The following is a 13,389-nucleotide window of genomic DNA, read 5'->3' as shown; positions in this document are numbered from 1 at the left end:
AGGGTCTCATGAGGGCTGGGGTGGAGCTGGGCGACGAGGCCCCTAGCCTATCAAGCTCGGAGCACCGCGCTCGCAATGTGACAGAGGACGAGCGGCTGCAGATGGGCGATGCAGCGACAACGCACTGGCACCGACAGGCCAGGAAGGCACGGAAGAAGACTGAAAACACCACCCCCTCCATCACATCATTCACCCATCCGTCCATCCCTTTGCTCGTTGACAGCGCAGCAGACGCGATGGCATCCCTCACGAGCGTTGGCAATGTGATAGATATGTTTTATCCCTCGCTGAAGCCGGGCGGCCTGGACCGGTAGGTTCGGCGTCGAGCCACGCTGCCCTGCTGCTTGCGTTGCGTTGCGTTGCGTTGCGTTGCGGCGCGCGCGGTGAAGCAAAATTAATTGCTTCTGGAAACGAAGCGAGATGCGTGCAGGTGTAGTAATCCCAGGAAGTGGGTGGTGCCAAGTGGAGAAGCCAGGACGCAAGCGTCGGCAAGCGCAGACTCGTCGCGGTCAGACCTTTGTTTCCAAGGCCAAGGCAGGCAAGGACAGGCCAAGGCTCGCTCCCGACGCCAGCGGAATCCGCAACCACCAGCCAAAGCCCGCGTCTGTCATCGACACTGCCTTGTCCCAGTGTCCATCAAAATTTCACCACGAGATGAGAACCAGAGCGGTGAAAAAGTTAAAGTCGACTAGGGACAGTAGTCAGTCAATGCAGAATTTTCTGGTGGGTTTGTTTTACCCCTCACGAACGATTTACGAACCCGAAAGGCTGGAACATCTCCCAGGTATGCTGTAGTAAACCCACATTCAGACGGCCAGACAACGAGCTGGAGGGGCCAAAGACAAACTTCAGCCGCTCACGATACTTTGCTACCACATGCCACGGGTCAGGGTATTCGAAGACGAACCGTAGATCATAGTATCCATCTTATAGATCTTCTTTGCCCGTATACCTATCATATGCTGCCGAGCAACTGGCCCTGGAGTTTTTATGTAGGGGAACAACCCATAGTGGACAGGGTCACCTATCAAATCCATCTATCCCCGATTCTCATGCTTGCCTATGAGGGGGGGATGTTCTTACTGCTTTAGCGCCATGGATCCCGAAGAGCTGCAATATGATGTATATGATGGAAATCATATGATACATTGATGGTCATGATTACGAGTTTGCAATTGGTTGTTCACCAGCCGACCAGCTGGGGGTCGATCGGGCTAAAGCCCATTACATCCTTAACGCCGCCACAGGATACGCCCGACCGACTCCTGTCCGCCCTCCATGTCGCTTCCTGCCAGAGGGCCTTGATGTCTTCCTCGCCGTCGAAGTCGTTCTGCCAGGCGAACAGCCTCAGCACCGACTTGGCCCCTTCCCATGTCTTGATTCCCAGCACCTGGTTTGCCAGAACAATCTTGCCCATGTACACATCCTTTACCGCCTGCATCTGCTCACTTTCCAAGCTCGACACTACTCGGGCAACGGAGACGGCACAGGCGCCAAACATGACAGTCCAGAACCACAGAGGCTGTGAATACTGTCCCTTCTGCATCATCGCCTCGGTGCGGCATACGTCGGCGATCAGCTGTTCAATGAACCAGTTTAGGACAAAGGAGTCAACCCGCTCCTCGCGAAGGATGATGTAGAGATAGAAGTAGCATGCGATGAAGCCGGACCTGCTACAGTCCACCGAGCGCAATGGTGCGATCGGGCCGTTGTCGTTTGATTCGGGATGAGGTGAACGCCGTCCTAGAATTTCAGACAGAGGCTCAGCAGTATCGTCTGCGCCACTCAGCGTAGCGATGCTGTATATAGGCCGCAGAGCGACTCGAAGTAGCGATATTATCATTGATTGGTGGATGTAGTCGGTCCTGCTGATATCAAGGATATCCCAAATTGGTCGGCTGGATACACACTGGGCAGCCCTGCGAGGTATTAGTCAAGCCGACACAACAGGTGACGCTCCGTATGAGACGTACATCAGAATCATGCGCTGGAGAAGCCCCGTGGTTTGTGGCGCTCCAGATCGATCTCGTATTTCCTTTATCCTGGCGAGGCCTTGGAGATGTGATGCTACAGCGTCGATCGTGCCCAACGAATTCTACGGACAGTCAGTCAGCACCGTACTCACAACAAATCGTGGCCCGGGTGATATTTACCTCTACGAGAGCAAGACTTGCTACGGCAGCAACAGTCCCATCGTTCACGGCCATCTCTGGGTCCGCTAGCTGTTCTTTGACGAAACGCATAGCCTGGAGCTTATGATATAAGTAAGGTATCCTGAACTGTTCTCCGTCCCCCGTGGTCCAAGCCCACTGCAAGGTTGTCATGAGCAGGGCTCCATGGAGGAAGCCAGGATGTGAGAATGCCCTATGGACACTGAAGTTGCATGTCAGTACAGTCGGAGATGTTGGTCCTTGATTCGAAGTGTGCTTACACGAATGAGTTCTGGTCTCTTTGTACGGGCGTGTCATAATAAAATTTAGTGTTCATGACTTGCAGCAACCCGTGGTTAGTTTCAGTCGAGCAGGCGTTCCCTGGCGTGCTACTCACAAAGCTGGAATAGAGATCTCGACTTATACGGCATGTCGATGCCAGTGCCGGCGAAAGGGTCCTTAGGGGTGGCATCGTGCAATCCAAGATAGCCCAACGTATCCTCGGGTTCTTGCGATCCATCATGGGAGCTGCCTCCGGTACAAGAAGACGTGGAGTTCGGATTCTCCGCATAGCCGCATTCACCACCGTGCCGTAGACAATATGTGCTGTGCCGCTGTTAGTAAGAAGGTCGGTCAAGGGCGCAGGTCGATGGAGATTTAGGGTGCCATGCCATCGGAACCGAGCACCGATGGATCGGGCCCTAGATCTGCACCCATCGTATGCGTATTTGCGTATACTTATAGATGCATCACCAATTTCCGATGGACTGGAGTCCCGTATATATTGGACCACCTACCATAGAGGTTTTCTTTCGTCGCAACGGATATGCTTCTGTTTGCACACGAAACAGCCTACAATACGTGCGCGCGTTATGCCGGCCGCCACAACGGGCGCCTCGAGCAACGCACGACCCCGTCAGCGCTCGTACCAGACGTGTTCGGCTGCAGACACTACTCACCATTCCGGGACCTCCTATGAAACTTGCGCTGCCTTTGCCGCTGTAAAGCCGTGGTCTGGTCGTACATGGTGAGTGAGATATAGGGAATTGCTTTTGCTTTTGCTTTTGCTAATGGGTTTGCCTTTGCCTAGGAGACTGGGGGAAACTTCTACATAAGGTTGCTGGTGCATTCGCTTCGAACTCCCCGCTTCCATTATATCTCGAATTGCCCCCTCAAGGCACCCGCATTTCTCACGGACCAGGGAATGATATAAGATGCATCGAACAGGTGTGGCAGCACCTGGAATGGAACCCAGAATGACCGACTAAGGCTAGTGATCCTTCCCGCATCAACGATTGAAGCATCGCCTCCTTCCCTAGGTCAGACTGGCGGGCGCAGATAACATCCGGGCCCTGGCATCAAAGTACCTCGCGTATAATGTGGCCAATTACCAGAGCCATATGGCCCGGGACTCGCTATAGAAGGGAGCCCGCATGGCAGTAAATTACAACTCGAACCCGCCGCCCTTCTTCAGGGGTTGCAGATTGCCCATTCTAGCCCCCGGTAGAGACACTGAGACCGCCGAGCACCAAGCTCTGGATTGGAGACGCGTGATTGGTCGGCTTTACGACAAAGATGCTGATAATCAGCCCTACAAACGTGCAGGACGTTTGGAGGGTTTCCCGCCTAGGTAAGGCGGGCGAGAGGGGATGAAACCAGGCTACGTGATTTTCCAATTATAGGCCCGGGAGCAGACAAGAGCAGCGGGGAATAAATGGAGAGCTGACAGGCAAGATGCGGAATGGGTTCAGCCATGTTATTGTGATGATACAATTATTAGAAACGAGGTGGCTTGCTGGCCCTCCAGGCACCCGAATAGAATTGACGCTAGCCGCGCTTTCGCTGGCAGCTGAAATAGTGCACGACTTAGGGCAGAAGGGAGGCGGCTTGGCGGGTAGGAATCTGACGGGCGTTTTGGTGCATCCACGTGGGAAAAGAGACTCGCTCGGGAAGACTCGCTCGGGGAGTCAGCCTCTGAATACTTTAAGGTTACTAAGAATTGTTCAATCGCGGGGAGACTCCCAACATACGACAGACAGTTTCGAGCTTCCGGGGGGGCTTTCTCCCACTCACAGCCGACTCAAATGCTTTGATTCGTAAAGGGTTACTCCAAGTCTGAGTCTGGAGAAATGTGAAGCTGAAAGACCGCATCTGTGCATTACATGAGATGGACGGGGACGTTGTCAGAACTGAATGCAGTATGGCTTCCAGTTGGTTTCTAGCGAAGCGGGTCCGCCGGGCTTCGGCGCTGTCGGCGACTTACTGCTGAATCTGCAACCGAGGCATCGGTATCGAGCTAATCCATTCCCGCTGGAATCTTTTGGTGTCGGCTTTTTTAGATTAGCTAAGACTGGAAACTTGAGCTAGAATCATCCACCAGGCCTTGCATAACGCGGTATGTCGTGACTGGAGGGAGGTCCATCGATGTAATGCATGTATGTGCATGTTATCAAATGTACCTATGCTCGACTCTACCGGAGTACCTGCATCAGTATCAGTCAGATATCAGATATGGCTCATATCTCCAGCCGAATTCGCTTGTTCCGTTTTTTTATTAACCAAAACCAAGAGAATACCAGTGAGCTCGCTTTCGTCTCCTCTTGTTCTTGTGTTCTTCTGTTTCCTCAACTCCTCGTTTCTGATGCATACATCGATCGCTACACTGTGTGTTGGAGGGAGGAGGAGTGCCTGCCAGCCCACCACAGCGCGACCCGTACAGCACTCTATACTTCAAAGTATCACTGTAACAACAAGACGTCGGGCTTGAGATGAGACTCGCGCCATTTTTTGCTCTTCTCGCTCGACAGTCGGAAGATCATCGCACAAGGCTGCCTGCCATCTACATCAATCTCGCATCGTGCTCCCTCACTCACCAGGGGCAACCTAACAGTGCATGCACCTGTTAACTTTAATATATTCCCTCCAATCTCCCCTCTTCCTTGGCCAAGTCTGCTGTCGTCTTCTTCCTCGTCCGATCCGCCCGGCTCCTGGGGTTGTTGTGTACGAGGAAGAAGACGACGGTGGTGAGATTGGTCCAAGTTGGGCGTGTGTCCTTGTGCAACCCCCCCTTGTTTTTGTGCCCAACTGTTTTGCTTGGACACCGCTCATTCGCTGGCCAGGCTGACCCTGCTATTGCCGTGTCTAACCAACCCACTGGTGCATCTCGTCTTTTGGCCCAAACCCGGCTCGGAGCTGCCCAATCGCTGCCTTATCGTCTTCACAACTTGCTGATGGGCGACAATGGTCTCCGCAAACTCGGGATGGCATAGTCCCCAAGCAGCATAGTCCCAGACTGATGTTGCAGCATGTCCCGGGATACACCTGGTAATAATGCCAGCAGCACTTGGTGGTCTGCATAGGCTTCATGTTCCTTCTTTTCGGGCACATTGCCCAGCGTAGATTCGCATCCATTCTAGGCGCGCTTCTGCTGCCGCATGCCTGCCAGCACTGAATCTTCTAGTCGCGGAGACGCAAATCGGGCTGCACGTCACCTGGGCAGAAGTTCCATTGCGCTCCAGTTCAGGGCAACGATCATCCTAGCCTACTCTGCTCGCTTGCTCTGCTGCTGACTTGGATACGGCCAGTATCTGAGTGGCGAAATCATGGCATTCTCGCTGCATTGAATCCACGGTGCGGACGGAACATAAAGCGCCAGCGTCTCGAAGAAATTTCTTTATAATATAATCGACCCCAGACCGAGCTCTTCCACTGCCGAAAAGGACACTGCTGGATCCTGACTGTCGAGTAAAGTCTAGTGACGCTCAACATTCATCCTCTACAGCTCCCCCAAGGACAACTTTTCCCGGAGAGCGCTGGTGATAGTCCCAAGGATTGTTCGTCCATCTGGAGTCACGATACCTCACCGCTATAGGATCTATACCAGTATATCCCGGATAAAGACACACTTCGGCCGTGGATCCTTGGTCTTCTGGACGTTCTAGCACGGATTTTTTTGTTATTTTTTTTTCTTCTCGTCAGAGGGAAGCTCCCGGACCTAGCTTCCCGTCCAAGAGGAGTACTTCTTCAGCCCATCTGTAGAAGCGGACTTTGATGCCAGTTTATCTCTCGGACTAGGTTCGAGGTGGCGCAATTTGATATTCCCGGATTCAATTAGAGGAATGGCCAAAGCAGACGTGCTGTACCAGACAATGTCGAACGGATTTCGAACAGATTTATGGAATTCCTCCCGCAGGTGCGACCAGAAAATATTGCCTATTGGAGTATATGTCAAGACTAACCGGTTCAAGTGTTGTCTATGATGACCCTTATATGAACGGTGGCTACCACAGATCAAGGTAAGGCTCTCGGCAGAGACACCCTCCATCGCTCCTTGGACTGCAGGAAGTAACCGTGCATCTTGAAGTGTCTCCTATCCTCCTCCCGCAACAGGTTCTTCGTATGGCGTACCTGCAGCTGTCAGTACAGCTGGCCCAATCGGACGCATCGAGCCTGCATATTCATCGTCGCCAACCTACAACTCACGGCCGATATCTGCGACCTATAGTAACTCGACGGCCGCTTTCGGATCGTATGGCGGCCCAAGTCCCTCAGGGTGGGAGGCCCGAGGCAGCTATTCGCCACACGACTCCCTTGACGACCTTGTGGTGTCCCCCAACGGCCTAGATGGCGAGCTGGGAAGTTCGACGGCCGGCTCCTCGGCAAGGAACAGCGGAAAGGGACGTCCCCAGAGGCGGCCTTCCAACCGGGACGAGTTCGACGGGCCGCACCAGTTCCTGAAGCGACCGCACCCCGAGTACATTGCATCGCAGGAGCGAGAGCTGCCCCATCTCCCCACGCACCTTCTTGTGCAGGAGCAAGATCATATTCTCACACAGGTCAACGACCGGTTGTCCCAGTGTGCTTTTGACTTTGTCGCAAAGTATCAGTTTCCTATCCCTTTGACACAGGACGTTCGGCCTGTGGAGAGACCCTCGGACCGTAAGTTATGGTTTCCGGCTTCATTCCAGCATAGCCCCCATGCAGCCCGATGTCCTCCCCCTCTCTTTCGGGCCAGTCTCTTCTCTTGTTCGTCAAAGAAGCTAACAGTAGGCGGCATAGGCGAATGGACCGAATGGGTCTACCTCCTGAAAAGACTGGCAACCAAACGAAGAATACCCGCCAGGGTCCTATACAACGGGCAAATCAAGCAATTTGTGACCATTTTGGAAAACTCCCTAGAGATGAGGCATGCCGCGAAGCATCAGTCGCGCCCTCTGAAGGACGACCGAAACATCTTGCAACTGATCAGCGCAGGCATCCAAGTCGCCAAGATCCTTAAAGACGCCGCGGCCATGGACTTTTTGGACCACCTTTACGTTTCTACCCAACGTCAGATTGACGAGCGCAGTGCCGCTGCTCACGCGCGGTTCCGCTAACCATTGGACACATGGGCACCCAGGATCGTGAGATGAGTCTCATGATGATACCACAACGTTATTCCGGTTGACGGAAATGAAGAATTATGATATTTTTCACGAATTTCACAGATGCACAGGACACACAGCCAACGGGGCGTGGCAAATCATGGATGTGCGCAATGCAACATCTGATGATTGAATGGATGAATGGATGGATGGATAGGACTGGGCGTTTGGGATGAAGCTTCTACGACCGTCTTTCAATTGTTGTTTTTTCACACTCTCGTCGAGTGTATGTTTATGTTTGGTTGGTTGGAGCGCGTTTACCCTCAAGGACAGAAGAAGCCAGGATTCGGATGGAACAGACTATATGGAAACCAGCACAAGGGGTTGCCCGGCGCAATTCAACGATTTGCTACATCGTGGAGTAGAGGTACAGCCAATCACCCTCCCTCTCCAAGTGTCTCTCTTGGCTATGTGAACTACCTGCATAGCCAGCTGGAATGAGATGTTTATTAGGTAGTAAATGTACAACAGCTTGTTTGTGCCATTGGGCGCTCACCATTCCGGATTCTCGAGGCGCATTCTTTCAGGCGTCAATATGTGTGGTGGAGGGTATGTATTTATGATCAAGGACCTTCTTCGCCCGACGACATACGCTGAGCGCTGGAGGACCTATCATTGGACCAGAGAGAACACGCGCTTCACTCGACGCCTGGTGCAAGCGACGACGGCCTTGCTGACAGCTGGAGCCTACAGGCGGGAGAGGTGCACCGTGCCGCCCGATGGACATGGTTGATACGATCGACCGAATCCCGACTGAGTTTAGCGTGTTCTGCCACCCGCAACGTCGGTGATCCCTTCGAGTAAGGCGCATCATGGCGGAGTCTGCATCTCAGGAACCCTTAAAGGTGAGCAGGCCCTCGTCCCCAGCTGTTCTAACACAGCATTGCGTACATAACGTAGTCCTCTCTGAAGACTAGGATAAAGATCCCGTCGCAACAATTCAAGTCAACCTAGTATATGAACTTCCTGGCCTTTCTGAAGTCTGTTTCACATCCCGACGACTGCAGGCTGATGATATATTCCAATTCGGGTGAAGCCATCAATTGATTCGCCCCCATAGCGCAGCGACTCTCTCTATCTCTCTCAGCAACGAGCGTCAGCATACTACTTGTGTACCTATATTTATCCCAAACCACCTGATTGAGCCCTGGTTCCCGCCAGTCGGTCCGATCTGAAGCTCCTCTCATCTGGTAAGAAACAGAAAGAGAGATAGGAAAACAGCGACTTGTATTTGGTTGGATTGATACCTCCGTCCGTGGAGCAGAGTTTCCTGTCCTCCACTCCACGCCAACCAGGCCAGCCAACCATGGCTTCGGTCGCATCTGCGTCGCCGTCGGGGAGCAGCTTCCCAACACCCTGACTCGGCGGATGAATCAGAATCATGGCAGTATATTGAGTCGAACCCTGGATCCGTTGCTTTCTTCCCTAGCCCCGCCAGCGGTAGTCTGAACAGCTGGGGTCTGGTGGGCTTCCCGGACCAGCTCGAGAACTCCTCGCCTGGGCCCGCCGCCGTCTCGCCGCTCCAGCTGAATGACCACCACGGGCAGCAACAGCAGCAGCAGCAACAAGTATTCTCCGGCTCATATACTGACCAGGCCAATGCTTCAATGATAGCATCCGCAGGCATGGAGGGACAGTTCCTCGCGAGCCTGGCGAGCGACCCTCAGCTGGCAGCAGCAGCGGGCCAGGACTTCATGTTCAATGACCAATACAATCCCGACTTCGACCTGGCGGCGCCCTTCTACAATGCCTTCCCGAACAACAACGTGGGGGACATGGCGGATCTAGGGGGCACTCGACGGGATGGGAGAAAACATGGACGCCCCCCAGCAACCCGTCGACCTGGGCATACCCCAGCAATTCCGCAACACCAGCGATGTGCCGCCATGGGACCCGACAAACCTGAAGAACGACGAGAATACCTTTGCCATGACCGGGCTCCATGCTTCGCCTGGCGCCTCTAGCTGCTCTCCGCAGACCTCGCCAGCTCCAAGCAGCAGCTCGCAGCTGTCCCTCAGCCCACGGTGGGTTGACATCAAGCCGGAGTCGGCCGCCGGCAAAGCGCCGATTCGCAGGACCAAAGGCGCGGGTAAGATCGAAAAGAAGAGACCGGAGCCGGTGAACAAATTCGTCATCATGACCCCCAACCTCATTAGTGCCTCGGCCGGGAAGCCGAACCCATATGAGTGTTTCGACGCCATGCGGACGACGGCAAGGGGGAGAAAGGGGCCTCTGGCAAACGATACAAAGGAGAGCGCCCTTCAAGTGAGGAGGCTAGGCGCCTGCTTTTGTTGCCACAGTCGAAAAGTAAAGGTATAAGCCTTGCATTCTTTTATCAGGCCCCTTTGAAAAGTTGACGCGCTGATCGATCTCTACCATGTCCAGTGCGATAAGGAGCGGCCCTGCAAGAGCTGCAAGAAGCTCACGCACCAGCTACCCCAGATCGTATGCTGGCAATTCCAGGACTTCCTTCCTGTTCTGTTTCCCGACTTCATCCGTGGCCACTTCAAAAAAGATCAGATGGCCAAGTTCATCAGCGAAAACGTGGATGGTTTCACCGTAGGCGGCTCGGAAAAGACATGCACCGTCGAGCTCTTCTCCGGCCAGCGCTTTCAGTCGACCCTCACCCTTCGGGCCTTGTTCTTCACGGCGAAAAGCCCCGAGGTCCTCCAGCATTGGCACATGAACGCTGGCGTGAACTCGCTCGAGCTCGAGTCGAGGGGTGCTGTGCCGATCGGCATCGATCTCGACAACACGGCGGTTCGGGAAGATGTGAGGCGGAAAGCCAGAGACTACGTCCAGTCTCTAATCTTCGAACCCCAATACGCCGAGCAGGTTACCGACTCGGTCCGCCACACGGAGCTACCGAGAAAGATCCTCAGGGCCGTCCAGGTATATGGCCAGCGATCCGATGTAAGTGACTGCGAGTGCGCTAGCTATGGTTCTCCTGGCTATTAGATACTGATACATTCTTCACTCGGGCAGTCTCCTATCGTTAAGAAGGCCCTGTCTATCTACGCCATGCACTACGTCCTGACGCGGCACCTGTGCATTACGCACGCCTCCATGGCGGAGCTCCAAAACACCAACCTGGTGCCCCGCAACATCCCGTGGGTGACGCCGCGGCTGCTCAACCGGCAGGTCAAGGCGATGCTGGATGAGCACCTGCTCAAGGAGGTCACGACGCTGTTCGAGGGCTTCTCCAAGTCGCTGAAGCCCAAGTCGCGCGCCGGGTGGGCGCCGTGCCTGGCGGCGTTCCTGGTGCTCTGCCTCTTCATGGAATCGGTCGAGGCGGCGGCCGACGTCTTCGTCGTGTCGCAGAACGAGGTCGACCTGCGCAACAACAACCGCACCGCGCCCGGGACGGCGTCGCCTCTGTCGTCGTACAATCGCGCCTTCGCCCGCGCCGTCTGCCGCGAGATCGAGAACATGCCGTTCAAGCAGTTCGCCTACCAGTTCCACCAGATCTACCAGACGCACTCGCGCGACGCGTCCACCAAGCCCTTCAACCCGCTGGTCGACGATAGCTTCGCCGAGCTGGGTGAGTTGGACGCCGCGTCGTTGGAGCTGGTGATGACGTTGAGGGAACTGCTTCAGGGTGATTCATGTGAGTACTTCTTCTTTTTTCCCTTGCCACTTTGCCTAGACGATGCATGCAGAAGCTGATCAGTTCTCCCCCGAACAACCACAGACTACGAGTTGGATTTTCTGGTGGCGGACCCCATCTTGCCAAACGAGGACAGTCATCCGTACCCCCGCGATTTGTCGATCAGTTATACGGGTCGACTCGTGTCAAGATTTCTGCTCTCGTTCCTGGATGAAAAGTATTTGTTTGATGGCCAGTACTAGCGGGTATACTGATTTCTTATGATATGAATTCGTTATTAAAGTGAATGTGCATACGAATGAGCGGTTATGCACGATCCAGCCTGGGATCGGTAGGCTACGAGACATGACGATACGACCAGCTTTGGATCTAGCAACATACACACGGGGGACAAGGAACACGCATTGGATCAGAAGAGTCTTTGTATCATAATATGAATTGTATCAAATAGTTGCTAACGTTCTATCTATGCATTGAGATGTATGTCCGTATTAGTCCCGTTACCGCACTAAGCAATCTACGGCAGCAGGGTGGAATGGACCGGCTGTCTAGGCCGTGGCGTTTTTCTTCCACTTGAACGATAACCTGTAAAACAGATGTTTTGACACTCCAGCGCACCGAGAGTCGCGGAGGTAGGCATTTTGTGGGTTTGGTTTGGTTTGGTTTGTGTCTGATGTGCAATCTTTCGTATCCAGACAAGATACTACTAGATCAGAGCACACACAGAGCCATGATATGACATAGGAAACAAGAAAATGTAGATACTTGACCTTGGGAAAACATACAAGAGCCATCAACGAGGTTTTCTTTGCCTGCACTCTCGAAGTCGTAGAAGCATCGAGGAGGTTTTCACCTGAGCTCTGGATGTTTTTGCGTGATGAGAAAAATAGGTTGGAAGGAAGAGGCTTGTGACGGAGAAAAGTTTGTAGATAAAAGAAAACCGTGCACTGGATAAGCCACGTGATCGAGAAAAAGTCCCGGCTGGCGGGGCTGGGAACGGACAAGCTGGACAAAACTCTGTGGCATGGCCGCGATGCCTCTTTTCTTTTCCCTTTTTATCTTTACACTTTCCGCACGATTAATCAATCGGTTTCGAATCGCCCACTTGCTACCGGTCATATTTGCGTGCCAGACTAAATCTTCTCGTGACCGCTGCCAATTATTACTTTTGCGCGATGCCTCCTCCGAGGCGTTGCGCAATGGTGGCACCCGTACATCTTTTCCTCGTTTTGCCTCGTGTATCTGTGCCAATGAGGGTCTCTGCATATGTAAAGCGTGGCAGCCGACTACTTGATAAGCTGTGGCCGTTGCCTTGAGGCCATCTAGCACATATTGCCTGTCTGTGTTCATAGCCCGCGTACTGCGTTGAAGCCAACCGTTGCCGGGAATCTGGGCCATTCTTTGACAGCCCTGTGCGACTTCCCATCATCCCTCACCTTGGGGACCGATGAGTTAAGGGATGCCCAAGCAATTAATTAAGCCTGCGATCAGATTCCCTGACACCTACCTGCCCGTCTTCCATCGGGTATTGACTTCGCTTGGCCAGGGAATCTTCCGCCCCTGTGCCATATATTTCAAGGGACAGTCGACTCGACTGGACTGCTCGGTCAAATCTGAACAAGGTTGATTTTTCATTGACTCGGGCTAGGGCAGGTTAGAGTTCGTATAGCACTAGTTGGCCTCTAAGCTCGTAGCTCATTGAACAACATCGAATGGTTGCAACGATAGTCGGCTTTGCACAGAGTAAGTATGTACCTACATGTGGGTTGGACGATGCCTGACCACCTGTTGGAATATTTATCAATACAGTAAGCACTTCAGCGCTGGCATTCCAAGCATACCAGCAGCGAATAGCAAAGACCATGTTAGGTACACAGCCGGAGTGTGGCATGTACGCAGCTGTATCATCGTAACAAACCAATATAACTGCACAATGGTATAGGCATACCTTTATATATATATGTATGTATGCCTTCATCGAATGATATACGAATGGCTTTCTCGTCCGTCGCATCCAATCTCGGATGAGAGAGTGTCCGGACACTGCAACGCGAAGAAGACCCTTGTCTCACTATGGTTTCCTCCCAGCTACCCTGTCACTAAACATTCCCCCCGCATTCGTGTGAGGTGTCTGTCTGCCCACCTTCCTGCTGGGGCGATTTGAATGTAACCGGGAGAGCTTCGTCCTACGAGCGAGTGGCAAGCGATT

General features: G+C 53.4%; 4 protein-coding genes across 4 annotated transcripts; 3 read left to right on the top strand and 1 right to left on the bottom strand.

The window, feature by feature from the left end:
- Window positions 1–8: 8 nt before the first annotated feature.
- On the top strand, window positions 9–314 carry PG997_003762 (uncharacterized protein; the record flags this gene model as incomplete). Its single annotated transcript, XM_066808077.1, has 1 exon — window positions 9–314. The coding sequence occupies one exon, from the start codon at window positions 9–11 to the stop codon at window positions 312–314; it is 306 nt and encodes a 101-aa protein (XP_066671695.1).
- Window positions 315–1,183: 869 nt separating this feature from the next.
- Window positions 1,184–3,176, bottom strand: PG997_003761 (uncharacterized protein; the record flags this gene model as incomplete). Its single annotated transcript, XM_066808076.1, has 6 exons — window positions 1,184–1,919; window positions 1,974–2,095; window positions 2,154–2,364; window positions 2,432–2,489; window positions 2,548–2,756; window positions 3,121–3,176. 6 exons carry the CDS (start codon window positions 3,174–3,176, stop codon window positions 1,184–1,186), a joined length of 1,392 nt encoding a protein of 463 aa, XP_066671694.1.
- A 3,122-nt stretch (window positions 3,177–6,298) lies between these two features.
- PG997_003760 (uncharacterized protein) lies at window positions 6,299–7,525 on the top strand (the record flags this gene model as incomplete). The annotated part of the gene is made up of 3 exons (XM_066808075.1): window positions 6,299–6,342; window positions 6,398–6,445; window positions 6,655–7,525. 3 exons carry the CDS (start codon window positions 6,299–6,301, stop codon window positions 7,523–7,525), a joined length of 963 nt encoding a protein of 320 aa, XP_066671693.1.
- Window positions 7,526–8,385: 860 nt separating this feature from the next.
- On the top strand, window positions 8,386–11,422 carry PG997_003759 (uncharacterized protein; the record flags this gene model as incomplete). Its single annotated transcript, XM_066808074.1, has 6 exons — window positions 8,386–8,418; window positions 8,869–9,339; window positions 9,404–9,838; window positions 9,959–10,486; window positions 10,559–11,180; window positions 11,244–11,422. 6 exons carry the CDS (start codon window positions 8,386–8,388, stop codon window positions 11,420–11,422), a joined length of 2,268 nt encoding a protein of 755 aa, XP_066671692.1.
- Window positions 11,423–13,389: the final 1,967 nt, after the last annotated feature.

The sequence above is a fragment of the Apiospora hydei genome (genome assembly GCF_038363865.1).
Source record: "Apiospora hydei strain CBS 114990 chromosome Unknown utg000004l_segment0_segment0, whole genome shotgun sequence".
Taxonomy (NCBI): Eukaryota; Fungi; Ascomycota; class Sordariomycetes; order Amphisphaeriales; family Apiosporaceae; genus Apiospora; species Apiospora hydei.
Note: the sequence above shows the minus strand (reverse complement) of the source record. Positions and strands in the feature narration are given on the sequence as shown.